Below are 26,625 nucleotides of genomic sequence, written 5' to 3'. Positions count from 1 at the left end.
TTAGCTGTGGAAGCATAAGATGTGATTGGAAATCAGTAGTAAAAAAGCTACATATATGATTCTCCTTTCCAGCAACTTACCTTTTGAAAAGCATGAATAAGACGTGGCTTTTGGTCCCCAGAATGTTAGGGGATAACCCCATAATTCAATACATAATTATAATGAGTGAGACCCTATTCATTTTGATGCACTCCAGGGACACTTTTTTCTTATGGGAATGGATGTCCAAATGATTATTTTCTACTATTACCATGTGGATGAATGTGAAGCTAGAGAGAAAGTATTGGACATATAAGTGAACGAATGAACGGATATAATGGAAATCATTTATTGTTTACTTTGTGCCAAGTACTGTACAAATACAAAACAAAATAATCCTTATCCTTTTTGGTGAGTTATGGTACTCAGTCATAAAGACACTTTCCTATAGTGTTTTACAGAGAAGAAAACTGAGACTCAATCAAGCAAAGTGACTAAACTAACAATAATTTCTATTTCTACTGCAATTTAAAATCTATAAATCACTTCTCCTACAACAACCCCCTAAGATGATGGAAGTACAATGATTCTTTTCAGAGCTGTAACTAGGGTCATTCAATCAGGGCATAGAAATTGAAAAGATATCATAATCACTTTGGTTCATTCAGGAACATGGAAACAATTAAGTGTATCTCTTAGCAAAAATAATTAATACAGCTAAGTTAGTATCCAGAATGAAAGAAGGGGAAAGATATAAAGGAACCAATATGTGTAATTTGTGCTGTCAGACAACAAGCTTATGAACACATAGCTGGCCAAACAAACAGTTAATTGTGAAAAGTAATATCATTTAAAACTTTTAATTCAATTTAACATAATTATTAAATCAACTTAAAATTTGTTCCTTGAACATGCCATTTTTCTCTTTAGATTGGGATTTTTTTTTTAAACAGACTTTACTCAAAATTAGATTCAAAAAGCGCCAACTCCTACTGTTTAGCTAATGTGTTTAATTGCTAGTCATTTAAAAAGCTTCAGAAGTCCATGTGTAGTGTCACACACTGGTGTAAATTATTTAAGGGTATTTAATTTGAATTTGAACTTACCAGGCATTAACTTATTTCTTATTGAAAATCGGGACTCCCAATTAATTAGCTTTGCCACGGAGACACTGCCAACCAACAGTTCCAGGGGATTTTACAAAATATAAAATGCTTCCCTCACAATGACTCTCTGAGGTAGGTAGGATATGCATTATTAAGCCTATTTTACAGAGGAGAAAACTGAGGCTTAATCAAGCAATGACTAAACCAACAATAGTTTCTACTTCTACTGTAACTTAAAGTTTACGAAACGCTTATCCTACAACAACTCCCTGAGATGATGGAAGTTCAGTGATTCTTTTCAGGGTACAGAAATGGAAAAAATGCCATAATCACTTTTGTTCATTCAGAAACATAGAAACAACTAAGTGTGTCACTTAAAAATAATTAAAGTAGGAAGCTACTATGAAGTGTTTTTCCTCTTTCCAGTGGTTATATCCAATAGGAACTCCTCTCTACATCATCCCTATCATTTCCCATATTGCCATGATACTTCTGACCATTGTGACTAATGTCCTAGCATCTCTATCTGCCCTCCCTGCTACATTTATCTTAAAAAGCCGCTTTCAGGGTGTGATTCATATACTGTTTCTGGGGGCTAAAAATGTCTTTGATTGTTATCTTCTACTGAGAGGAAGCAGGGATCTCAAGAATTTGAAATGAATTGCCTGGAGTAACACAGCTAAGCTAAATCTGATGAAAACAGAGATTATTCTGAAAGGTTGAATCACTGAAAGTCATAAGAAGTAGAGGAAGAAAAAGAATTGACCAACCAGGGATTCTTAGTCTGGATTTTGCAAACTTGTGGTTTTCTTTTTAAAGTTATGACAACTGAATTTCAATTTATTTGGTTCCTTTTGTGATATATATTTTATCCTGTGCATTCAAAAACATTTTGATGGATCCATAAGCTTCACCAGATTGCTACAGGGATTTATGACACTAAAATGATACAAATCCTAAGAAACAATCCATAAGCTGTTGATGAAATGTTGAGGAAATGAAAAAATCATTTCCTGAATGATCAATCAGTCAGTCAACAAGCATTTGTAAGTGCTTTTGTGCTCTGCCAGGGATTGGGGATACTACTGAAACAATCTTTACCCTCAGTGACTTTATAATCATTTTTCTCTCTATACTTCATTAACATTTAAAGGTTTCAAGGGTCCTCAAGCTTTTTAAAAAGGGGGCCAGTTCACTGTCCCTCAGACTGTTGGAGAAACAAAACCTTTGTTTTGTGGGCCTTTAAATAAAGAAACTTCTTAATCCTGGATGAGGGAGATAAACGTCCTCAGCTGCCGCATCTAGCCCTCCGGCCGTAGTTTGAGGACCCCTGGATTTAGACAAAGCATCAAGACATAGAAAGTACCCAATAAAGCAGGACCCAACAGTCTCCATTTCCATATCCAGGAAGTTTTCCTCACTTACTTCTTAACTCACCCATGGCAAGGGGGTGGTACAGATTTCTTGCTTTTGTACTTGTATCTATGGAACAAAATTAGCAAATTGCTTGACAGTAGCGTAGTAGTTGATAACACTTTCCATTCATTTATTAGTACATGCATTCAGTCACTCATCCCCTCTAAAATAAGGAACTTGAACTAGATAGCCTCTCAAGTCCCAGTGACTTCTAAGATGGAATCATTGCATTGGAGATTCTCTTCCAAGCTTGATTTCTCCATGCCTCAGTTTCCCAGCTTTAAATTTGGAATAATTCAGATCCCTATTTAACTTAATACGATTTCATATCACTCAAAGAGTTAGGGAAGCGATTTAAGTAGAAAGACTGTTACCTTTTCAAGGAGGGCCAGAGAAATCATTCTTTTCTAGCACAGTGCTGGAATTTTCTCCATAAAGGACACTGCATATTTTCCTTTCCCTGCCCAGTGATTAAAGAAATCAGTTTGTTTCTGAAGTAGAAAGCTGGCTGATTCAGAGGCCCGCTTCCTTGGTGTTTTGTGTTCATGTAAATTACATGGATGAAGGATTGGAATTCAGTCACCTTGACTTGTTATTGTCATTCATTTCCCGTGTTTGGATAATTTGTAAAGCAGAGGAGCACATAGCCACAGCACTGGAGGCACTAAATAAATATTTATCATAATCAATAAATAATGGACAACCAAAATCCAAATGACTTTGTTGCATTATTCTTTAGACAAACTCTATATTGTTAAGGGTTATAAATAGCCTGTCGGCCATTCTTTCTCTGCTTTCTTCCAAAAGCATATGGTTCCTCGCTGAAAGCTGCATGCATGGACTGATTTTGCATCAGAAATGTCTTTGATGACATTTTGACATATCCTGGAGGATGGGAGGGCAGTTGTCATTGTTTTTTTTCTGGGGATTGTATCAAAATTCTGGTAGCATTTGGGATGCAGTCTATTTGTTTTAATCAGGACTGTTTAAATTAGGTTTTTTTTTAATTAACTTGAAATAACCTTTTTTATGAACAGCATGAATGATTCTATTCAGAATTGAAGGAGCCATCAACATTTACTATATTATACATCGATTCCATTTTTAAAAAACATTTATTAAGCCGCTATTGTGTTCCAGTCGCTTTTCTAAACACCAGGAACACAAAAGTAAATGGAACAACCCTTGGTTTTAAAGAATTTACATTTAAATACATAATAAATATAAATTAAAATTCAGGGTTGGGGATTATAGTGATAATAACAAATAATACCAATCATTTATATGCTACCTTGAATTTTAAAATATTCTACATAGTTATTTTAACAACGTTTCTGGTAGATAGGTGCTGTTATTTTCCCATTTTACAGATGAAGAAGTTGAGGTTGAGAGTGTAACTTGCCTATGATCATCCAGCTAATAAGTTCAATGAGATAGGATTTCTGGTGTCCTAATTCCATGGCAGGCATTCTATCCACTGTGTCAACACAACAGAGCTGGAGGGATTTAGAAAGGCCACTTGTAGGCTGCAACAGTGGAGCTGGGTCTGGATGGGAGATGGAGTTTGGAAAAAAACAGTATTCCTGGAAGGAGGAACCTGTCCATCCAAGGGCACAGGTTTGGAAAATGGCATATTCATTCAAGGAACAACAAATAGAAAGGTTTAGTTGATCTGCTGAGTGTGTGAGGAGAAATAAATGATATGGAACATACAGTAAAGCAATACATCTGAAATACCTAATCTTGAATTTCTTCCTGGACCCTTCCCTTACATAAGGATTCTTTGTATGACCAGAAAGAATCCATTTGAGGCAGAAGTTGGTCATTTTTGGTCATCAATCAGCTACAAGTTCCTGAGGACTTCTTCAGGCAGGACAGATAAAAGTTTGTTTTATATGCATTGAAAATTAGGGTGTTGGGGCAGCTTGGTGGTGCAGTGGATAGAGCACCAGCCCTGAAGTCAGGAGGACCCAAGTTCAAATCTGGTCTCAGACATTTAACACTTCCTAGCTGTGTGATTCTAGGCAAGTCATTTAACCCCAATTGCCTCAGGGGAAAAAAAGGAAAGGAAAGATAAGAAAAGGAGAGGAGAGGAGGGGAGGGAAAGGGGGGAGGGAAGGGAAGGAAAAAGGGGAAGGGGAGGAAAGGGGAAGGAAAGAGGGAACAAGAGGGGAGAGGAGGGGGAAGAAGAAAAAAATTAATTTTAGGGAAGAGATTTGATCCTAAAATTTCTAGCAAGTCTAGAAGTGATTGCAATTACTATATCCTTGGGATGGGATCAGGATGGCACTGCTTAGTTCAAACTAAACATGTGACAAATTCACAATGGCCATTTTCTTTGGCAAATGGTAGATTTATTTAGGGGAAGAGGTCACAGACAAAATGAAGGGATACAACAGACAGGAGGAATGGTAAATGTGGAATAGAGTTGGGAGAGCATATAATTAGACTAACCAGAGTTAGCCAGAGTAAGGAGAAAGATGCCATTAGAGGGAAGACACTGAGGAGAGAGATTATTGGACTTAGTCCTAAAGGATTTAGCAAAGATCTTCATCATAAGTAGATCCTTTATAGGGGAAATAGAGCCTTAGGGAATTTCTCAGGCACATAAGTTCAAACTCAAGAGAACTGGAGAACTAGATGGAATGCATTTGGCTGACCAAGTCCCAGAGTTGTTTAAAAATATGCCAATCAAGATAGTATGGGAAAGCTAACTTCCTTTTTCTATGCAATTATGGTTGAGAGTTTACATTATGATTTTCTAACTTAGGGTAATAAGACAGTCTGGGAAAGCTAAATTCCCATCTAGATAATCTCCAAATGTCTTTAAAGATACTAACTAGATTGGAGATGGGATGGATGGATTAACAATAGACTCTGACTTCATTTTATTCTATATGAAGGGGAAGAGAATGAGTGACATCATTTGGGATTTCATCACTAATCAACTATTTGTTGCCCAATTTCCACAAATCTTATCCATGACCTTAGAAAAGTCCTCCAATGCCCTCATTTTTCTATTCTGTAAAATGAAATGTGAGAGGGGAAATCGGACTATATAGCTCTTCAGATCCCTACCTCTGATCTTATTAAGTTCTTTCTATGTCAAGAAACTGGGCTGAATGTTGGGGATACTAGGAGAAAATTTGTTATCAATTGTCCTGGATTGGGATTCCCCCAAATGTTTGAATTAGCTCTAGCCCAAACTCCTGCTCTCAGAGGACACCACCATGGAACAGGTGTTCAAAAAAACCCCTATAAATCCAGAACAGGAGCCCATGGTTACATCATGTTTCTAACAAAAGGCAGTTTATTGAGTTGTTCATGGGCCATTGTCATCATTAGTAAAGTCAGAATGAAGGATTTCATTGCATGTTGACTATTGAAATAATGAATGCCTCCAAAGCTTCCTTATAAAAGAAAACCCTCTACATTATTGGTTGTTAGCGTATTTTTGGTTTTTTGCTTTAAATGAGAGTTTGATTCTTCCTGGAATTGCTATTTACTGGAACATAAATGTAAAATTCATTTGCTATTTGTGATGATTTCCAATTGTGAATGTTTCTAGGTAACATGAGTAAGTTTTCTTTACTCCTTAATTGAATGATGCTAACACAACACATGGATTTCTCCTTTGAAATCTAAGTGAAATTGCTTTTAATTAAAGATATCTACACTATTGTGCCAGTTAGTGACATAATTATGATAGTTGGAGTTTTATTCTAGAGCATTTAAATTTAAAAATAAAAAACAATAATTTAAATTTTGTATTTATTTTAATGTTGCTTGTAGATTCCCTTATCTGGCCCATCCAACCATGTCCTCTTTCTCCCCCAACAGTGGTTTATGGGTATTTGAGAACCTCTATCCCACCAAGAGAAAGTAGTCTGGGGTCTCTCCTTTCACAAGGCTAGTATTTGGGAATCTCTCTTTCAATGATTCTAAATATCAATCTCCCTCATTCCACCCTGGTTAATAAATGGGTAGTTTTTAGTTCTCTTTTTCCTAGAAGACAACATTTGTTGTTTCCTCTGGCTACCAAAAATTATTAGTTGTGGTTCCAGATGTGTTAATGGTATCTTCAATATGCTGGATACTATCTATGCTCCATTCTCCCCACTGAAAGAAAAAAAAAAAAAGAAAGAGAGAAGGAAGAAAGGAAGAAGTCATTTCACTATGTATTAATTTTGTAGGCATAAAATACTATACTTATAGAAGTATATGCAATGCAATCTGAGTATATTAGCTAATATGGGGTTCCCTTCCTCTCTCTTTTTTGTTTTTGTTTTTTGTTTTTTTTGTTTTTGTCTACAGAATGTTTTTGTAGATAAACCAGCATTTCCGGAGTACAAAGTTTCGGATGCAAAAAAGTCCAAATTCATCCTTTTGCATTTTAGCACTTTTAAAGCTGGCTGGGACTGGCTGATCCTGTTGGCGACGTTCTATGTCGCTGTGACTGTACCTTACAACGTTTGCTTTATTGGCAATGATGAACTGTCCACAACACGGAGCACCACGGTCAGCGACATTGCAGTGGAGATTCTGTTCATCATAGGTAAGAACCCGAGGTGACCATTCCTGTGCCATTGACAAAGGGAAGGGAAGGACAGGAGTGTGGATCCAGACCTTGTTGGGAAGTGAGGATGAGCTCAGATTTCATTTGCATTGGCATGAATTGGCCTCTTATGCAAATTCAGAGAAGGACATATTTGAATTTCTTAGAATTGCCTTCCTCAGCTTTTCCACTGTTCCTTTATTCAAATAAACCCTTGCCAGTGTTTTATGTTTCTCTCTTCATTTCATCAAAACTGGAGTAAAAGAAAAGGACTTGCGAGTTGCTTTGTTTATGTTCTGTCATATGCTTCTTTGCCTGAAGCCAGCAAATTATTTTTTACCAAGGTGGTTCAAGCTTTTAATTATTTTCCCTTAGAATGACGTAAAGATGGAGTTACCACCTTGTCAGAACAAGATATTATGGTGACAAGACTATGAAAAGAAGCAGAGTGTCTTCTCCACACTTAATATCCTTGGTACCCTTTTGCCTTTACTCGGGTTGAGTAAAGTTAGATTCCTTAAGGATTATGATCCTGTCTAGAACAAAACATTTTGAAGGGCAAAAAAGAAGAGATGCGATTATATCTTCAAAGCTAGAAAGGATATAGCCCACAAATGTAATTTATTTTTGAGGAAACTGAGGTTTGGGAAGGCTGTTTTATTGCCCAAGGTCATTTAGGTAGTGAAAGTATTGAAGTAAAAAAGGGCTTGGATTTGGCAGTTAAAAGATCTGTGTCCTAGGATCATAGGTTTAGAACTAAAAGAGGCTATTAAAATCTTTGAGTCTAAGTCCTTTATCTTATGGATGAGGAAACTGAGATTCAGAGAAACAGGGACCTGTTCAGGGTCATGCCCCATTTAGGTGTCTAGGACAGCATACCAACAAAAATCTTCTTGACTCCAAGCCCAGTGCCCTCCTCTGTGTTGTGCTGCCTCAAAATCCTGTTCCTGGTATTTTTTCTCTGGACCCCTGAGTAAGTAAAAGCACTAGAGAAGGTGGAATACTGTAATGTCCGGGCTAGATTTTTCAAGGATCTCTCTGGAGTCTGGAGTCTCAGATCAAGCTCGAGCATACTCTAGAATCTCTCTTGAGTCTGCTTATTTCAAGTCTTCTCTGCCCTTATATACCTTAGTACAATTACATTACTGCAGCACACTGATCAAATCAAATCAAAAACTAGTGGGTTTAGCACATATACTAAGCTACATATTATAGGATCTCAAATCTTATCCTTTGAGAAAGAAAAAAAAGATTTTGGATTTTTAAAAAATGTATACATGAGCAAAGGTTCAAGAAACAAGCATTAGAGTGGAAGAAAGAAGAAAGGAAAGGACAAGAACATTAGTGACAATAAAATGGGTGTTCTTGTGTTGGAAAGAAGTAAAAAGCTTTAGAAGTCATTGTTCCATTGGCCATGAGATTTCACTTTCTATTGGTCTTTTGGAGGTACTGACTTTCCAACCAGAATCAAGTCTTTGACTAGATGAGAGATGGAGCACCTGGGTTCAAATCCTGCCATCGCTATTTATTGCCCAATTGATCTTGGGCAAGTCATTCATTTCCTAGGTTTCAGTTTCATCATCTGTAAAATGAAGAGCTTGAACCAAATGTCCTATAAGGTCCTCTCCAAATATTTCATTAAACCTGTGATCTTATGATTCTAGAAATTATTTTCTCTATACTCTGTATGTATGTTATATGGTCCTGATAAAAAGTAAGTTTCTTATCAACAAGGTGTTTTAATTGTTATTGGTGGTGATAGTGGTAGTGGTAGCTGTTGTTGTGTAGCCACTGTTTCCTCTTCATTTCCTAGGCTTTTGATGAATATTCTTTGAAATAAACAGATATTACTTTCAATTCATCAAGTATAATACTTCATAGTACTTTGCTTCCCCTGATATAGCCTTCAATTTAAGGACCTGTTGATGTAATCAGCTAGAATTGCAAATCCTCATTATCCTTTCTTTGACTCCCATAAGCTGGGAGGTATACTAAATAGGGAGCTGGGCTCAAAACCAATAAGAACTAGGTACAAATCTTACCTCAAATACCTATCATCCTTGATAGTGAGCAAGTTATGTAGCCTGATCCGGGTTCAGATCAGGACTTGGGTTCAAGTCCTTACGTTAGACACATAGTGATTGTGAGACTCTGGAAAAGACATTTAACCTCTCAGTGCTTTCTAAAACTATAATTTACAGAAAAGGTGATATCCTCCATTAATAGAGGGTATGTCTTCACCTAAGAGTTCCCTCTGCTAGTGAAATGACAGTCTTGTTTTGGGCCTAAATTCTGATAATGATTTAGGGAAGGTAGACATTATTGACAAGTATTTAATCACATATGAGCTAAAATGCTAAAGTTATTTTTTTCTTTTGGACTGGGGATGTAAAATTATTAATGTAGGCAAATCTGAGTAAAATAAATCTTTGCAAAATGGCATCTGCTATGTTATGTGACTACAACTAAAGAAAATGAATAAAACTCTCCTGAATAGGTTCACTAGAAATTTATATTACCTAATCTATATTGGGTCCTCACTGCAACAAAGCAATTTTCCCCACAACTCTAATTAATTCACTATCCCACTCTCTACAATTTCTTCTTCACATTACAAAAATAAAGATAACATGTGTAAAGTTTTATTTCACTCATTTTATAATGGAATGGAAAATGCTTTCACTGTTCTATTTCTATGGCTTCTAAAGAATTCCAGAATGGGTCATTTGTTTGCTTGTTTTTCATCTGGTCATACATATTCTTTCAGTGTCTCAGGAATATTTAGCCTCAAATGTCAAAGATAGAAATAAAATCATAGAGTAATAGGTAAAGGTTTAAGTGATTTAGAAGTAATATAAGTGAATCCACTCCCATCCTCATTTTTTAATAACTTCACAATGGTATAGTCCTGAAAAAGAGAATTCCTCAGAGAAAGCTTATGAGACCTTACCATCTCAAAGGTTGTAAAGGTAAAGGTCAAAAGAAAGTAAATTTGTTGTTTTGTATGTATACATTTAATACACGTGCTTGTTGGCTTCCCCATTCCACTCTGGCCATTATTACCATTAGTACAATCAAAGATATGGAATTTAAATCTCAGTAAGTTAATTGTTGTTACTATCCCCATTATACAAATGAGAAAACTAATGACTGAGGTGATTTTTCTATGGATCACATAACTAGTAAGCATCTGAGAAAGAATCTGAACTCAAGCCTTACTAATTCCAACTCCAAGACTATTCAATGTTTTACCTAGCTGCCTTCCAGTAGGTCTTAATAAGTATTTGTTGATTGATTATAAAATGAAGGCTTCTTCTAAGTGCTTTTGAAGCTCCATCTATTTTTCTGTGATTTTACTTCTACTTTGCTACATGAGTTATTGTGAATATGATTATGAGAATGTGATTAGATTTTTAAAAAAACTATTCTAGAATGTTTTTGAAGCCACAAAAATAGTTCAGTGAATTTTTTTTATTCCATTGTTTAAATAGTGTGATAAAAATATATTTGTGTCATTTTCCATTTTGTAATCGAAAGAAGAATAGTAAATGGAGAAAATTCAATGAACAAATATTTATTAAACACCTACTATATGCTGGGCATTGTGTTAAATATTATAGATCATATAGACACAGATAATAGGTTCTTGTACAGAGATCATCATTGCTTCTCCAATGACTAATGATTTCATTATTAAGATACTGAACACAAGGCTACTCCATTAGGTTTTTTTTAATTAAATATTTACAATATGTGTGTAAAGTGTGAGTTTTTTCACAGGATAAAAAAAGCTATATAAGAATATTTTCACACAAAAAAATTTAGGCATAATTGTTTCACATTACAAAAAGTTCTTGCTTGATCAAAAATAAAGTTTTTTTAAAAGTAGTCATCATCACTACAGCATTTGAAGTTTTTTTTTACAACTTCTTTTCTGAAACTCTGTCTGGAAAAAGAATTTTAAAATTAACATTAAGAGATACCTCTCAATTGAAAAGTTATTAGATTCAGGTAGGATTGGTAAAAATATTGTCCTAAGTGAAGATGACCAGATATTCTGGATATACCGGGATACTCCCAGATTTGGATCACTTGTCCCAACATGACCAAAAATTCCATGTAGTCTTATTTGAATGGCAGCTGCCAATCAAAATGCTATTGAATCAATACTTTTTAAGGGGTAATGGCATAAAGCCCCAAATCAGGAAAGTATATTTCTGGCTTTGTTGGAGAAATTTATGGTGGTAGAGTTGGTGTGTGATATAGATCAGATTTAAGTAAATTAATAATTATCATATTCTTTTTTAATCCTTAATGTAATCTCACTAGAGTCAGAGCAATATACCATATTGTGTTTGTAATATTTTCTAAAAACTTTTTCACCTTCATTTTCATCTGATTCAGTGTTGCATAGTAGATAGAGCACTGGAGTTGAAGATAGGAACTGGTTAAGCTTAATGGCAGCCTGGTAAATTAGAAAAAGAATTAAGTTTAGAAATTCATCTCTAAATGAGTCTACTTATATCCTCATATTCGAGTTCTTTTCTGATTGCAGTCAACCTTGTAATGTTGCACTTAAAAATATCTGTAATTCTTTTTCCCTGAAGCAATTGGGGTTAAATGACTTACCCACGGTCCAACAGCTAGGAAGTGTTAAGTGTCTGATATAAAAATATCTGTAATTCTTTAAAAAAATCTTGCCGACACCATCCACACAGGAAAGACCAGGTGAACAAAGAATGTTAATTGCCTTGATATCAGCATGCATTTGGACAGACTCCTATAAATTGAAGCTGGTAGCGTACAGGCAGCGAATCAACCAAATTCCCTCAATATTACCTGACAACCTTAAAATAATACTTCAAATCAAATTTTGAACTGTCAGAACTAACAAAAGATCAAGGTGAGATACTTTTCCAGTCCAAGACAATTTAGAAGATTAGCATAAAGGGTCTCCGATACCAAGGTGGGGGTTGGTTAAGCATGTAGCACATGCCTTGGAGGCAGCTGCAACAGCAGTAACATCAGGAACTCTCAGCCCAGTGATGGTAAGTGATTCTGACAAATAGGCAGAAAGAGAAATACAGTTCTGAGCCAAAGTTCTAGGGCGGAGAGGAGGATGAGTTCTTGAAGCTACAGGGAAGCAGAAGTTCTGGTCACATTTCTAGGGCAGGGAAGAGTGCTTGCTGTCATTTACAAGGAAGCATGGGTGCTAGTCTCAGTTCCAAATCTGAAAGGAACAAGAGCAGTTGTGGCTGCAGGGAAACCTAATCCCTTTCTGGATAAATACAGAGCACAGGTCAGGAGAACAGTGACCATACATTTGATCATACCCACCTTGGAAGCTCTAAAAAACTGATAGATCTCTAGCTCTGAAAATAGCTGCAAGTTTGAGACTGTGCCTTCTCCGACCCAGGAAGAGAGGCCAATTTGAACATAAAGTTAAAAATCAAGCAATAGTATAGTGAAAAGGAGCAAATAATAACAATAATAAAGAACTTGACTTTAAAAAGCCATTACAGTGGCAAGGAAGATCAAAACATAAACTCAGAAGAAGACAACACTGTCAAAATAGATACAAACAAAGACTCAAAGGGGAAAAAAATGTGAATTTTACTCAAGCCCAAAGAATTTTGAAAATCAAACAAGAATAGTAGAGGAAAAAACGGAAAAAGAATGAGAATGGTGCAAGAAAATTATGAAGAAAACACACACACACGCATAAAAAAAAAAAAAAGCTTGGCAAAAAAAAACACAAAACAATACTGAAGAAAATAAAACTTTAAAAACATGTCAAAAGAGAGGCAATGATCCATTGAAGAGAACTCCTTAAAAAGCATAACTGATCATCTGGGAAAAGATATATAAAAGCTCATTGGAGAAAATAGTTCCTTAAAAATTATAATTGAGCAAGTGGAAGCTTATAACTCCATAAGACAAGAAAAGGCAATAAAGCAAAGTTAATAGGATAAAAAATAGAAGAAAAAGTAAAACATTTCATCATAAAGTCCAAAAAATTGATTGAGGCAAGATAATAATTATTGAACTACCTGAAGACCATGATAAAAAAGCAACCTAGACTTTTTTTCCCAAGAAATTATCAAGGAAAACTGTCCTTATATCCTAGAACCAGTGGACAAAATAGAGATTGAAAGGATCCACTGATCACCTCCTGAAAGAGATCTGAAAATGAATGTTATAGAAAAACTCCAGAGATCCTAAGTTAAGAAGAAAATAGTATAAACATCTAGGGAAAAAATAATTCAAATATTGTAGAGCCATAATTAGGATCAGAAAAGATTTAGCAGCTTCCATATTAAAGGAGGAATGGCTTGAAGCATGACATTGCAGAATCAAAGGAACTAGAATTACAGCCATGAATAACCTATCCAGAAAAACTGAGTATAATCTATTTTGGAGGGAGAATGGATATTTAATGAAATAGAGGACTTTCAAAAATTCTTGATGAAAATATCAGATTTAACTGGAAACTTTTCCATTTAAACCCAAGACTCAAAAGAATCATAAAAAGAGGAGCCTAAAAATAGAAGTATTAATTGCTTATGGGTACACTTGCCAATATAATAAAAATGGAAATTATATCTAAATTAATTTACTTACTCTGTGCCATACCAAACTACCAAAAATTATTTTACAAAACTAGAAAAAATTATCTAAAATAAGAAAATGTCAAGAATATCAAAGAAATCAATAGAAAAATGTGAAGGAAGATAATCCAACAGTAACAGATTTCAACTTGTATTAAAAGGGGTAATCATGAGGGGAAATATGTTATTGGCTAAGAAATAGAGTGGTGAATCAGTAGAATAGATAGAGACACAAAACATTGTAGCAAATGATCATAATAAACTAATGTTTCATAAAGCCAAAGTTCCAAGTTTAGGGGATAAGATCTCACTATTTGACAAAAATTGCTGAGAAAATGAAAAATGGTTTGGAAGAAACTTAATGAAAGATCAAAATCTTCCATCATATAACAAACTATGGGCAAAATTAGACCTAAAATTTAACATTTAGACTTAAAAGTTGTTGTCATAAGCAAATTTGAGGATCTTGGAAAATTTTACCTGTAAGATCTATGGATAAAGGAAGAATTTATGACCAAACAAGATATAAAGAGGATCACAGGTAGTAAAAATGGATAATTTTGTTACATTGAATTTAAAAGGTTTCATAAAAAACAAAACCAATGCAGTTAAAATTAGAAGGAAGGCAAGGAACTAGAGAGAAAAAGTTACAGGAAATATCTCTGATAAAAGCCTTCTATTCCAAATATTTAGAGAACTGATTAAAATTATAAGAATGCAAGTTAGTAAATATTCAAGAGATTTGAAAAGCCACTTTCAAAACAAAACAAAGCTATATATATAGCCGTGAAAAAATGCTCTAAATCACTACTGACTAGAAATAACCTGAAGTACTACCTTACACATAACAGATTAATATAACTGAAAAAGATATCATATAAAAATGAATGTCAGAACTAATGCATTGTTGGTGGAATTATGAAATGATCTAGCCAGAACAATCTGAAACTATGCCAAAAAGGCTATAAAACTGTGCATACCCTTTAGCCCAGCAGTGCCATTACTGAGGCTATATTCCAAGAAAACCGTAAAAGAGGGAAAGGGACACACATGTCCAAAAATATTCGTAGCAGCATTTTTATGGTAGCATAGAACTGAAAAATGAATAGATGCCCATCAGTTGTGGAATGGCTGAACAAATTGTGGTATAAGAAGATAATGGAATACAATTGTTTTATAAAAAATGATGAACAAGCTGAATATAGAAAAGCCTGGAAGATTTACATCAATTGATGCTGAGCAAAACAAGTAGAACCAGGAATATATTGTACACAATAACAGCAAGACTGTGCAATGATCAACTACATAAGATTTGTTCCTTCTCAGTGGTTCAGTGATCCAAAGCAATCCTAATAGACTTTGGATAGAAAACACCATCTACATCCAGAAAAAGAACTAAGGAGACTGAATGTAAATCAACACATGCTATGTTCACTTCTTTTTTCTGTTTTTTTTTTTAATCTTTCCTTTAGTTTTTTTTTTCCTTTTGCTCCGATTTTTTTTCATGACCCATGAAGCAATATGTACTAAAAATAATTACTACAATAAAAAATAAATGTCAGAGAGGTTGTAGAAAAACTGGGACACTGCTGCACTGTTGGAATTATGAACTGATCCAATCACTTTGGAGAACAATTTGGAACTAAGCCCAAAGGGTTATAAAACCATATATACCTTTTGCTCCAGTAATACCAAGACTAGGTCTACATCCCAAAAAGATCCAAGAAAAAGAAAAAAGGATCCATGTGCATAAAAACATTTTGCACCTATTTTTATCATGGCAAAGATTTAGAAATTGAGATGATGCCCATCAGTTAGGGAAAGGCTGAAAAGCTGTGCTTGTAATGGAACATTATTGTGCTATAAAAAATATTATGAGCAGGATAGTTTTAGAAAACCTGGAAAGACCTATGTGAACTGATGCAAAGTGAAAAAAGCAGAACCAGGAAAATACTGTATTTAGCAATATCAATATTGTCTGATAATCCACTGTGAATGACAGCTATTCTGATCAATACAATGATGCAAAAGAATTCTAAAGGACTTATGATGAAATAAATGCTATCCACCTCCAGAGAAAGAACTGGAATCTGATGCAAATTAAGGTATTATTTTCTCACTTTTTTTTTGCTTTTGAGGAGGCTAATATGACTAATATGGAAATGCGTTTTCTATAACTTTACATATATAATTTCATATCACATTTCTTGCCTTCTTAATAACGGGGGAGTGGTAGGAGGAAAAGAGAATTCAGAATTCAAAAAAAATTAAATGAACGTTAAAAATAAATAATTTTAAAAGAAAATATATCTACAGATAGAAGACATCTATATATATAGATATGTGTCAGCTACTATAAACGAATGAATTAACAATTTACCTCTATCACTACTGTGATTATGTTCAAATGCATTGTTGGTAAAGGTACTTACATATTCACCATTCTTCCTCCTCACCAAAGAACTCAATAGTTTCCACATACGTCACTGGTCAATTTCTTATAATTATATTGCATCTATTTTATCTTCTATATTTCCCCTTTTTGCCTTGTGATTTTTTTCCTGATAGTTTTACCTTTGTATTGGGCTCAATGTTTCTTTAACTTCAGAACCACTTTCTCTCCAAGATCTTTTGGTCCTTCTAACAACCCCACAATTTAAATCAGACAGGTATATGAAGTATTGTTTGGTGAACCTTAGAGGTCATCCAACCTGATGTCTTCAATGTGCTATTGAGAACACTGAGATTCAGAAATGTGACATAAATTACCCTCATAGTAATAAGTGGCCAAAGTGAACTGTGATCTATAGTCTTTTCCAACTCTACCATTCTCTAAATGGAGACGATTCTTTCTTCCTAGTTTAGCTGGCAGATACTGCCTGCTTTATTAATAAACATGAATTACAAATGAATGTGACATCTATTTAGTTTCCATGTCAGTGCCTCAGACTTGAAGCAAGTCATCTTTCTCTCATAAGCACCACAAAAGCAGGAAACTTGGTCAGAGTCCCTGTTTGGTGGTTTCAAAATCTGCCGCATCATCTTGGGATTTTTGCAGCTGCTAACTCAGTACTGTCTGCTTAATATATGTTTTTAATTTAGGATTGTCTGTGGAATGACCTAAATATAGGTGAAAGTTTGTCCCCGAGTGGCAGTAGCATTGTCTGAGGCTACCTCTTAATTGTCTACATCCCAGGAGGCACAGAAAGCACAGTTTGAGAATGACAGAATGCTAAAGCTCTAAGGGAGCTCAGAGCTCTTCTAGTCTGACCATGTCATTGTAAAAATGTGATTGAAACCAAGAAACCCCATTCATTCATTGGTTCAGTAAATTTTCTATTATGTTCCTCCTATGTATGGCACACTATGCCAGGCATTAGTGGGACAGTAACAAAAAGAAACTCTCTGCCTCAAGAAGATGACGTTCTACATGGGGAGAAAGATGTGAGCACAATTAAGTAAATGGAAAAAAATATGAATACAAGATCACTGGAATGGGAGAGGCTTTTGACCCCTGGGAGCTATAGGGATGATGCTATTTATATAGCACTTTAAAGTTTTCAAAATGCTTTCCATGCTATCTCATTTAATCCTCAAAAATAGCCTGCAAGATAAATGCTATTGTGTTCTCATTTTTCAGATGAGGCTGTAGAGTTGTGTGGCACAGAACAGTCCATTTTGATGAAAAAAAAAAAAAGAGAAGCAAAGGAATTGAGGTAAAGAAAGGGTAACCCCTGATATTGGAAGGTTCTGAATATTAGAAAGAAGATACTGAATTTTACATGGGAGAAAAATAGGAATATTTTTGAGGAATGGAGAAATTCAAAAGCTATAGAAGGACTAGAATGAGGAAACCAGACTAGTCTTTGAGTCAAAGCTATATGAAGATTGAGAAAAGGAACTGGGGATATTTAGACTGAAAAGGAAAAGAATCAGAGGGGACATGATAGACATCATCAAGTATTTGAAGGCCATCATAGAGCAGAAAAATCCCTGGTCACAATGGGATTCAAAGGAAGGAACAAAGTACAAATGGTAACAGTTAAAAAGGGCCAAATTCAAATTTGAAATTGGAATGGGGAAAGGAAACTTCCTAACTAGAGCTGTTCAAATATGGAATGATCCAGTTTGGCAGAGAGTGAGTTCCCCGTAATTAGATTCACCATCTAAAATTTTAAGCAGAACGTTGATAATTATTTGTCAAGTATTTTGTTGCTGCAAATCTTTTCAGGCATAAATTGGACTAGATGGCAACTGAAGTCCCTCCCAATTCAGAAATTCTGTAATTCAGACATAAGATTATCCCCAAGTCTAAGAAACATCATCCTGGAAACACAAAAAGAGTGTATTGAAGCATCAGTGAATTAACATGGAGCCATCTTTAATTTCTCCAAAATAAAGTATGCTACTGAATGATAATAATTTAAGACCTTTTTAAAATAATATGATGATCTGTCAATAAAAAGTTATTTTTTAAAAAGAAAATTATCCAGGTATATGTTTGGAAAATAAAAAAAAAAACTTTAATTAAAAAAAAGAAAAAAGAAAAAATATATGATTACTTTCATGATTGAATAAACTCAGACTGACCTTAACAACATCAGTTTTGCTTTATGCTTAAAAGTGCTCACTTTTTTCCTGTACAGTCAATCAGAAAATTGTTTCTATTTACCCTTCTATTCTATCTATTACCCACAGGAGATCCATGCTGCCCAATGACAGTGTCCTCTTTATATAATTCTTGGTTGGAATACATTTCTCAAATATTTTAAAATAAAATCTCATTAACATACAACATTTCTTTTACCCAATAGACTTAATCAAAACGCAGGCATTCTCCCTAATGCGTTGCAAATAATAATTACCCAGTAAGACTCAGATATGTACATGGGTTTCTGCAAGTGTTCAATACCATTCTAATTTAAGGGAATGACTCAGGAGAAATGGAGTTAATATAGGTTGGTCATTTATTACCGAGGGGGAGGGGTATTGACTTGTTTAATAGATGAAAAAGTTAGTTTTTAAAATGTGTCCCAGAGGCTTCTAATGCCACTGAAAAATAATGACTTTAAGTTTAAATCTGAAAGGTTGGTAGGCGAGCAGGAGGAAGAGATTTTAGTTTTGGCAGAACAGTTGGGAAAGATCTTATTCTGCGACTTATGTGTTCCTGTAAATAGAATATGGGCCAGGAGTGGGTACTCATGAAATATGAAACAATAGCACTTTTTTTGCACAAGGTAAGTAACTTAAGGATGGAAATTTTGCTAAATTTAGAGACCAAGAAGAAAACATGAGCCCCAGATTTTAGGACCTAATGTAAGATTATTGTACTTTTTTGTCTCAATTTGGCTCTTGCTAAACATTCTGACGTATCACCTGCCATTTGCAAGTTTATTTTCTAGTAGCACCATTGAATTACTTTATAAGGAAAATGATAGCTTACATTTCAAGTTTAAATCACTATAGCTGGGGTGTGTAATTAAAATGCACATTAGAATAATCTGATTTCTCATTAAGTTGGGGAACGTGGGGGAATAGGCATGGCTGTAATGAAATACAAAAGAAAATATTTTGTTATTATTAATAGTATTTACTATTCTTGTTACTATTATTATTTATTTTTAAAAGCTTCAGAAAACATTCATCTTACAGACTTTTGTCACTAGGAAAAATTGAGGTTGAATCATTAAACTTATTGAAAATGTGTTGAGGGGCAATTAGGTGGCACAGAGGATAGAGCACCAGCCCTGAAATCAGGAGGACCTGAGTTCAAATCTGATCCCCCTGCTCCCTCCTTCTTTCTCTCCCTGTCTCTCTGTCTCCCTCTCTCTCTCTCCCCTTCCCTCCCTCCCTCACTCCCTCCCTTGCTCTTTCCTTTGCTCCCTTACTCCCTCCCTCGCTTTCTCCCTTGCTCCCCCTCTCTCCCTCCCTCCCTCTTTCTCCTCTTTCTCCCTCTCGCCCTCCTTCTGTCTCTCTTTCTTCCTCCCTCCGTCCCTCTCTCCCTCTCTTCCTCCATCTCCCCCTCGCTTCCCTCCCTTGCTCCCTCCCTCGCTCCCTCCCTCATTTCCTCTCTTGCTGCCTCCCTCGTTCCCTCCCTCTCTCTCTCTCTGTTTCTCTCTCTCTCTCTCTTCCTCCTTCCTTCTTTCTCTTTTCTCTCCCTCTCACCCTCCCTCCATCTTTCTCTCTCCCTCCCTCCATCTTTCTCCCCCTGCCTTCCTCCATCTCTCCCTCACTCCCTTCCTCACTCCCTCCTTTGTTCCCTCTCTTGTTTCTTCCATTGCTTTCTCTCTCGCTCCCCCTCTCTCCCTCCCTCCCGCCTTCTTTCTCCTCTCTCTCCCTCTCACCTTCCCTCCAGATGCTCAACTAGCTGTGAGACCCTGAGCAAGTCACTTAACCTCAATTGTCAAGGAAGGAAGGAAGATGTATTGTTCCAATGTATTAATTATCTGGTATTGATTCTTCAATTCAACAAACATCATACATTTTGAACAATGGCAATTTTAGTATAAAAATAGTATAAGTATGAGATAATAAGGACCTAAACTGAAGTAGTAGTAGCATTAACAGGTCTTAGCAGTTGCCCAAATGTGGGAGATGATGGCTTAGATAAGGAGTATGGGAGATCGAGCATGACACTGTCATTTTCAAAGATAAAAAGAATCAGAGAAACATGATTTGATAAAGTAGAAAATGATTGGTTTGGCATATATTCAGCTTGAAGCACTAGTAGGAATCCAAGTAGAGAGATCTGATCAATCGTTGGAGATCTAGGTCTGGAATTGAGAGGAGAGATTTTGGCTAGAGCTGAAGATTTAGGAGCCATCTGCATAAAAATCATGATTGAAGCTCTTTGAGGGCAAAGGAAGATGAGCAAAAACTTTAGAGGAGAACCTTAGGTAATGGTAACAGAGAGGACAGAGGGATTCGTGAGAAAGACAGAATTATAAGAAAGAGGAATCACAGTATAAGAGCCATAGTTATAGGGAATTTAAAGAAAGAGGCAGTGATGCTGCAGAGAGACCAAGAAAGAGAAGAGTAGAGAAGAAAAAGAATCCATGTCAATGGATTCTGATGATTAGGTCTTTGGTGACTTGTGAGAAAACAATTTCAGGAGGCATGAGATAAAAACCAATTTAGAAAATTGGAGATTACAATTCAGGTCCAATTGATCAGTGATGAACAGAACCAGCTATACCCAGTGAAAGAACACTGGGAAACGAATGTAACCTGTTTGCATTTTTGTTTTTCTTCCCAGGTGATTTTTACCTTTCTAAATCCGATTTTTCTTGTGCAGCAAGAGAACTGTATAAATATGTACACATATATTGTATTTTAGATATACTTTAACATGTTTAACATGTTATGAGACTGCCTGCCATCTAGGGGAAGGGGTGGAGGGAAGGAAGGGAAAAGTTGGAGCAGAAGTGATTGCAAGGGTCAGTGTTGAAAAATTACCCATGCATATGTTCTGTCGCTATAAAGCTATAATAAAAAAAAGAAAAAAGAAAGAAAATTGGGGATTAAATAAAAGATGAGGAAGTAAAGGAAGAGAGTACCAACTACCTTTTCTAAAAGTATAATTACATAAGCAACAAAAAATATGAGCTACCATAATTGAGATATCCTTTAGGACAAGGAGCCTTCTGAATATTTGTAAATTGAAGGGAATTAGAGAAAATGTCTTGAGGAATATATACATGGATAGGAGGAGCAGAAGAGTTATCTTGGAGGACAGAGAACAAAATGGAAATCCAAAAGAGAGGAACTAAGATCCCATAAAGAGCAAGAGGAGATAAGATCAAAACTATAGTTTCTATTTATTTGCCTGTAGAAAGGAGGAAGTAAAGATACCTTTTAGAACAGAATGCAATGAATGAAGTTATAGAAAAATGTAAGATGAAGGTCACTCTATTAAGATACCTCACATTTAATTAATGATAGAATTATAGGAGCCTTAGAAATGATCTACATCATCCTCTCACTTGACAGCCGAAGAGACTGAGTAACAGAGAAGGAAAATAAGTACCTTCCACTGCTCACCAAACAAGAAATAGATGTGAGATTTAAATAAAGGCCCTCTGATTCCAAATCTAGAGTTCTTTCCATTGTGCCTCATTCTTCACAAAGTAATCTAAATAAGCTCTGAACTGAGTTTCCGATTCACCATTAGGGGAGATATAAGGTAGACAAAAAGGGGATGAGGATTTTCTTTAAAAAAAGGATTAAAATGGGAATAGAAAAATAGAAGTTGCTCCAGACCTAGGGGTTAAAGAGTAAGAAGGCAGAATGCTCAAAGTAGGAGGTAGAAATAAGCAATGTGTGTGGGTGAGTAGGAGTTGATTTGAGAAGTGAAGTGATGGGGGATAAGTATTTCAATTAGATGCACACAGTAACAGGGAAACTAGTGAAGAGACTTGCGGGGGAAGGTAATACATAGCAGCCTACAAAGATTGTTTTTTAACTTGGGTGCAGGATGTTAAACTGACTGGAAAGAAGAGACATTAGCAGCAGAGAGGGAAGTGAGAAGATAATGTTTGTTTTGATGTGTTTAAGACATTGAAAGATCATACTTCCCCACAGTACATTATAAAAGAGATGCTTCTTTATAGGTTCACACTTATTGCACACTCCTCCCTACAGGAAAAAAAAAAGTCATGTTCTAGCAACTGCCTACAATCATATTAAGGGCTCAGAAATTCACTGTCTGAAAGTATTGTGAGATATTTGGATTTTGACTCACAATAACAGCTCTTCCCAACTAGTTAGATTTCTGGATAAACAAAGAGGAGTGACTTATCTGGTCATTACAGATGTAAGAAGACAGAAAAAAAGCAAGAGGATCTGAAGGTAGGAACCTTTAAGTGTTTAGATATTCAGATATATCAAACACTGCCATAGTCCACAAAGATGACAGATTTGAGAATTAGAGGGGAATTCAAAGGCCGTTCAGTGTAACCCACGCCCCAGAAAGAATTCTCATCTTGCATCAGCTTGAAGACCCATGATGACGAGTTGCATATCATTTTCCCAAGCTCTCTGTTGACATAACTTATACAAATGAACCCCAGTTTTAGAAGACATTTGTCTCTATCAATGGCCAACACAACAATCTGCAAAGAATACCAATGAGGAGGAACTGTATTTTTGTTGCTCAGGAACAGAAAAAAAGATTAAAAATCAATCAATGAGCATTTATTAAATCCTTATTGCACTAAGTGCTGGGCATATAAATACAAAAATGAAACAGTCCCCTTCCTTGATGAGTTAATATGATATCTGGGAAAGCAACATATGATTAATACCTTTTATTTTTATATCTGGAATGAACCTTAGAGACAAACTAGATGAGAAAGCCGGAAATCAAATAACTTAAATAGACTTGTCTAAGGTCAGAAAGCAAGGTAGCAGCCAAACCAGTCTTCTCTTTCCAAGTCCCTTAACGTCTATCCAGGGTTCTTTATAAAATTCCTTCCTTTCTTCCTTCTATCTCTTCTTCCCTTCCTTCCTTCTATCCTTCCTTTCTTTCTTCTTTTTTTCTTTCCTTCCTTTTTTGTCTGCCTTTCTTTCTAATATTCTGGTTTTTTAATCTCAATATAATTGGTTTGCTTTGTGATCCTCTATATTTCATTTTATGTATTTAAAAACATTATTTTGAGAGTGGTTCCAGCACTTCTCAAGACTGAAAGCCAAAAAGGTCCATCACACAAAAATGTTAAGAAACTCTGCCTTGCTTCGCTTCTCCACTTGTTCAATGTGTTACATTACAAATATCATTAACAATCATTTGAATTCAAATATTGCCAAAATCTTATTTTGAATCAAGTTGACCAATAGAATTCTGTAGAAAAAGCTAGTGACAATCAGTAAATAAATAATTCTGGCCATATTGTTTGAATGTCAAATATATGCTTGCCAAAAACATATATTTCATGGAGAACTCACACAAGAAAGCACTCACAAGATTGTCAGGAAAAGCAATAGAAGGATACTCTCAAAGTATCTCTTGAGAACTGTAGGATTGATTATATGACTTGAAAGACACTGGCACAGGACTACCCAGCATGGCGTGCCCTCACCAAAGAGATAACCAAAGCAGAATTGAATTAATCCAAATGAAACATGAGATGTACAAAATTAGAGAAGCCCCCAAAATGTTCATGTGGCTCGTGTCTGAACTATGGCAGACTATTCTGAGCTCATGTTGGTCTGATCAGCCACAGGTGGACATACTATAATTCAATTCCAAAATTGTGATGTCACTTTGGTCCTCTTTGGGAATGAAGGATAACAACCATTTAAACAAATAAGCAAACAAATTGATTAATTAATTGATAGATTGATTCCTGATGCAATCTATCAGTCCAGAACAGGCCTGGAGAGATCATTTTCTCTTCAGATTGACAATATATGAGCTTTATAACATGCAGGTATTAGCACATCAGAGCCTAAATATTTACTTTTTCTCTTCAATCAACAAATCAACATACTTTTATTAAATACCTATTCTTTACTAGGCACTGGGAGCACAAAGATAAAAATGAAAGCAGTCCCTGACTTCCAGAGACTTACATTCTGTCAAGTTAAGATATAATGGGAATGTTTCTGCCTGATGTGAAAGCAAGAGAAAATTCTAGGATAGCCAAATATTCATTTGAGGAAACAATATTTTTACCATGCACATGAAAAGATTATATTTTTTCAACTGTGTTTTCAGAAAGATTTTTGTTATTAATCTGTAATCATAAAAATGTAACAAGGCTTCATAATTCCAGTGAATAAGAAGTAGAGAAAATATCATCCATCCATACTGTTTACCAAAAGGATTGATTCGATTTTGCAAGCTATGATTTGATCCATCTGGAAGTCGTCAGAATATAATGTAGTCCTTCACTGTTTTTAGGTTAAATATGCTTCATTTTAAATGTTTATAAAATTTAAGGCTGGCAATTTAGTTGAAATAAATTAATACACCATACACACAGACACACACACCTGCTTCTGTAGTGACAGTGTTTTTTGGTGATGAGAAAAGGAGCCAAAAATATTATGAACTATAAAGTTTTTTAAATATCTTCAAATGCCAAACTAATAGTCTGAGCTCTCAAAATGAGATTTATGTCCAGCATTGAACAAGTTAATATGCTCCTTAGGAACTAACTCATATCCATGCTTGATATTTTGATGATAAATCAAATGAGAATACAGGAGGAAATTTCAGTTGAATGACTCTCCAGTTATTCTTTAAAGGAAACATAAAATAGTTTTGTGTGGTTGGATTCTTACTTAACCCTCAGTAAGAAATAGCATTATTTCATGAAACACTTAATTTTGTCAACTAATAGACTTCATTTTGATTGCATAAAAAAGGAATTTCTTATATACCTGGTTGTAATTTATATGCCAACAATCTGATGTAGCAAAAAGCAAAGGTCTTGGGTTCCAATCGTAGCTGAGTTGTTCATTTATTTAATGAATTTAATTTGATTGTGGGATCTTTCTGGGCTTGCTTTTTCATTTGCAAAATTGACAAAATTAACAAAAAAGGCTAAATGGCTTCTAAGAGCACTTGCAATTCCAAACCTCTGATCCTAGAATCAAAAGATGCTAAGAGGAAATACAATGATCCTTTCAACCAAATCCACATAAGATGATACTTGGTATTTACAATACATGAAGGGATACGTTAGAAAATGTGGTTTGAGATTAAGAATGAAGGAAGCCAAAGACCTTATTCATAAGCTTATGTCACTACTCTTCTCCAAAAGAAGCTAATTAAAAGGTGCAAGAAATGTAAAAGTCCAAAACATGTCATACAAGTAAAATAAAATGTATTTAAACAGACAGGAAATGGGTATGAATGACATAGAAATCAATTCAGAGTTATTTATGTCTTCAGTTAGGACATTGGTCAGTTAGAACAAAGATGAAATACCCCTAAACAAACACACACATATTTATAATTTGAAAGGATATTGGTATAAGGCACAATAGGCAAGCATAATTCCAAGTTCTTTCAGCAACCTATTGATCAAAAAACTGGAAGTAAATAAAGTAACAACATTCAATATGATTATTACCATATCTTACACAAGATGGTTTGCTGTTAAAAATCAACATGATAGGAAGGCCAAAAGAGCTCAGAATACTCCTCAGAATGTCAAAGGCATTACCAGTTTAAAGTGTGAACCCATTTGCAAAATATCATAGAAAGGGGCAACTAGATGGTGCAGTGGAAAGAGCACTGGTCTTAGAATCAGGAGGACCTAAGTTAAAATCCAGCCTCAAACATTTAACACTTACTAGCTGTGTGACCTGGGGCAAGTCAAAAAGTTAAAAAAAAAAAAAAACCATCATGAGTAGGGGAATATGGAAATATAATGAGTAATAATATCTCATTAAAGAACAAGCAACAATGAAGAAAAAAAGCCAACGATGAGATTGATATGTGAGTCAGCTAAGCCAAATCCTCTTTAGTAATTGGTACTAAGAACAGATGTGAAGTGGAATAAATCTACTCCCATATCTGCAGCAATCTTTTATCCTCACTGATTTTGATAGAGCCACCCATTTGAACTCTCAATATTTCATTAAATGGTATCTTCATATTTAAGTAGAGATGATATCCAGTAAAAGGAAGGCATGTAATTAGCAGGTCAGAAGAAATACAGAAAAAAATCTATGCCATAGGACCCCATTTCAAAAGCAGTCATGGATTCATTGCAAGGTATTTCAAAGACTGAGAAAAGTTATTTTTGTAGATGATTCTATGTAGGTATCATGCATGAGAGCCACAAAATGGAAAAAGGATGGCTCTATAAAGAAGCAAAAAAAAATGTGCAATACTGTGGCACAGTATGATGGAAATAACATGGGATGATAGGTAGTGTAGCAGATAGAGCATTGGCTCTGGAGTCAGGAGGATCTGAATTCAACCCAACTTCAGACATTTAGTAGTTATGTG

At 35.3% G+C, this 26,625-nt stretch overlaps 1 protein-coding gene across 1 annotated transcript in view; it reads left to right on the top strand.

Annotated features, from left to right (window-relative positions):
* Positions 1 to 26,625, top strand: part of KCNH8 (potassium voltage-gated channel subfamily H member 8) — a 291,316-nt gene that overhangs the window by 100,849 nt on the left and 163,842 nt on the right. Inside the window, exon 5 of the mRNA XM_051962339.1 lies at positions 6,816 to 7,056. Coding sequence (XP_051818299.1) covers positions 6,816 to 7,056 — 241 coding nt within the window. The remainder of the gene's footprint in view (positions 1 to 6,815; positions 7,057 to 26,625) is intronic.

This window comes from Antechinus flavipes, chromosome 5 (genome assembly GCF_016432865.1).
Source record: "Antechinus flavipes isolate AdamAnt ecotype Samford, QLD, Australia chromosome 5, AdamAnt_v2, whole genome shotgun sequence".
NCBI lineage: Eukaryota > Metazoa > Chordata > Mammalia > Dasyuromorphia > Dasyuridae > Antechinus > Antechinus flavipes.
This window is presented reverse-complemented; position numbering and strand designations above follow the sequence as displayed.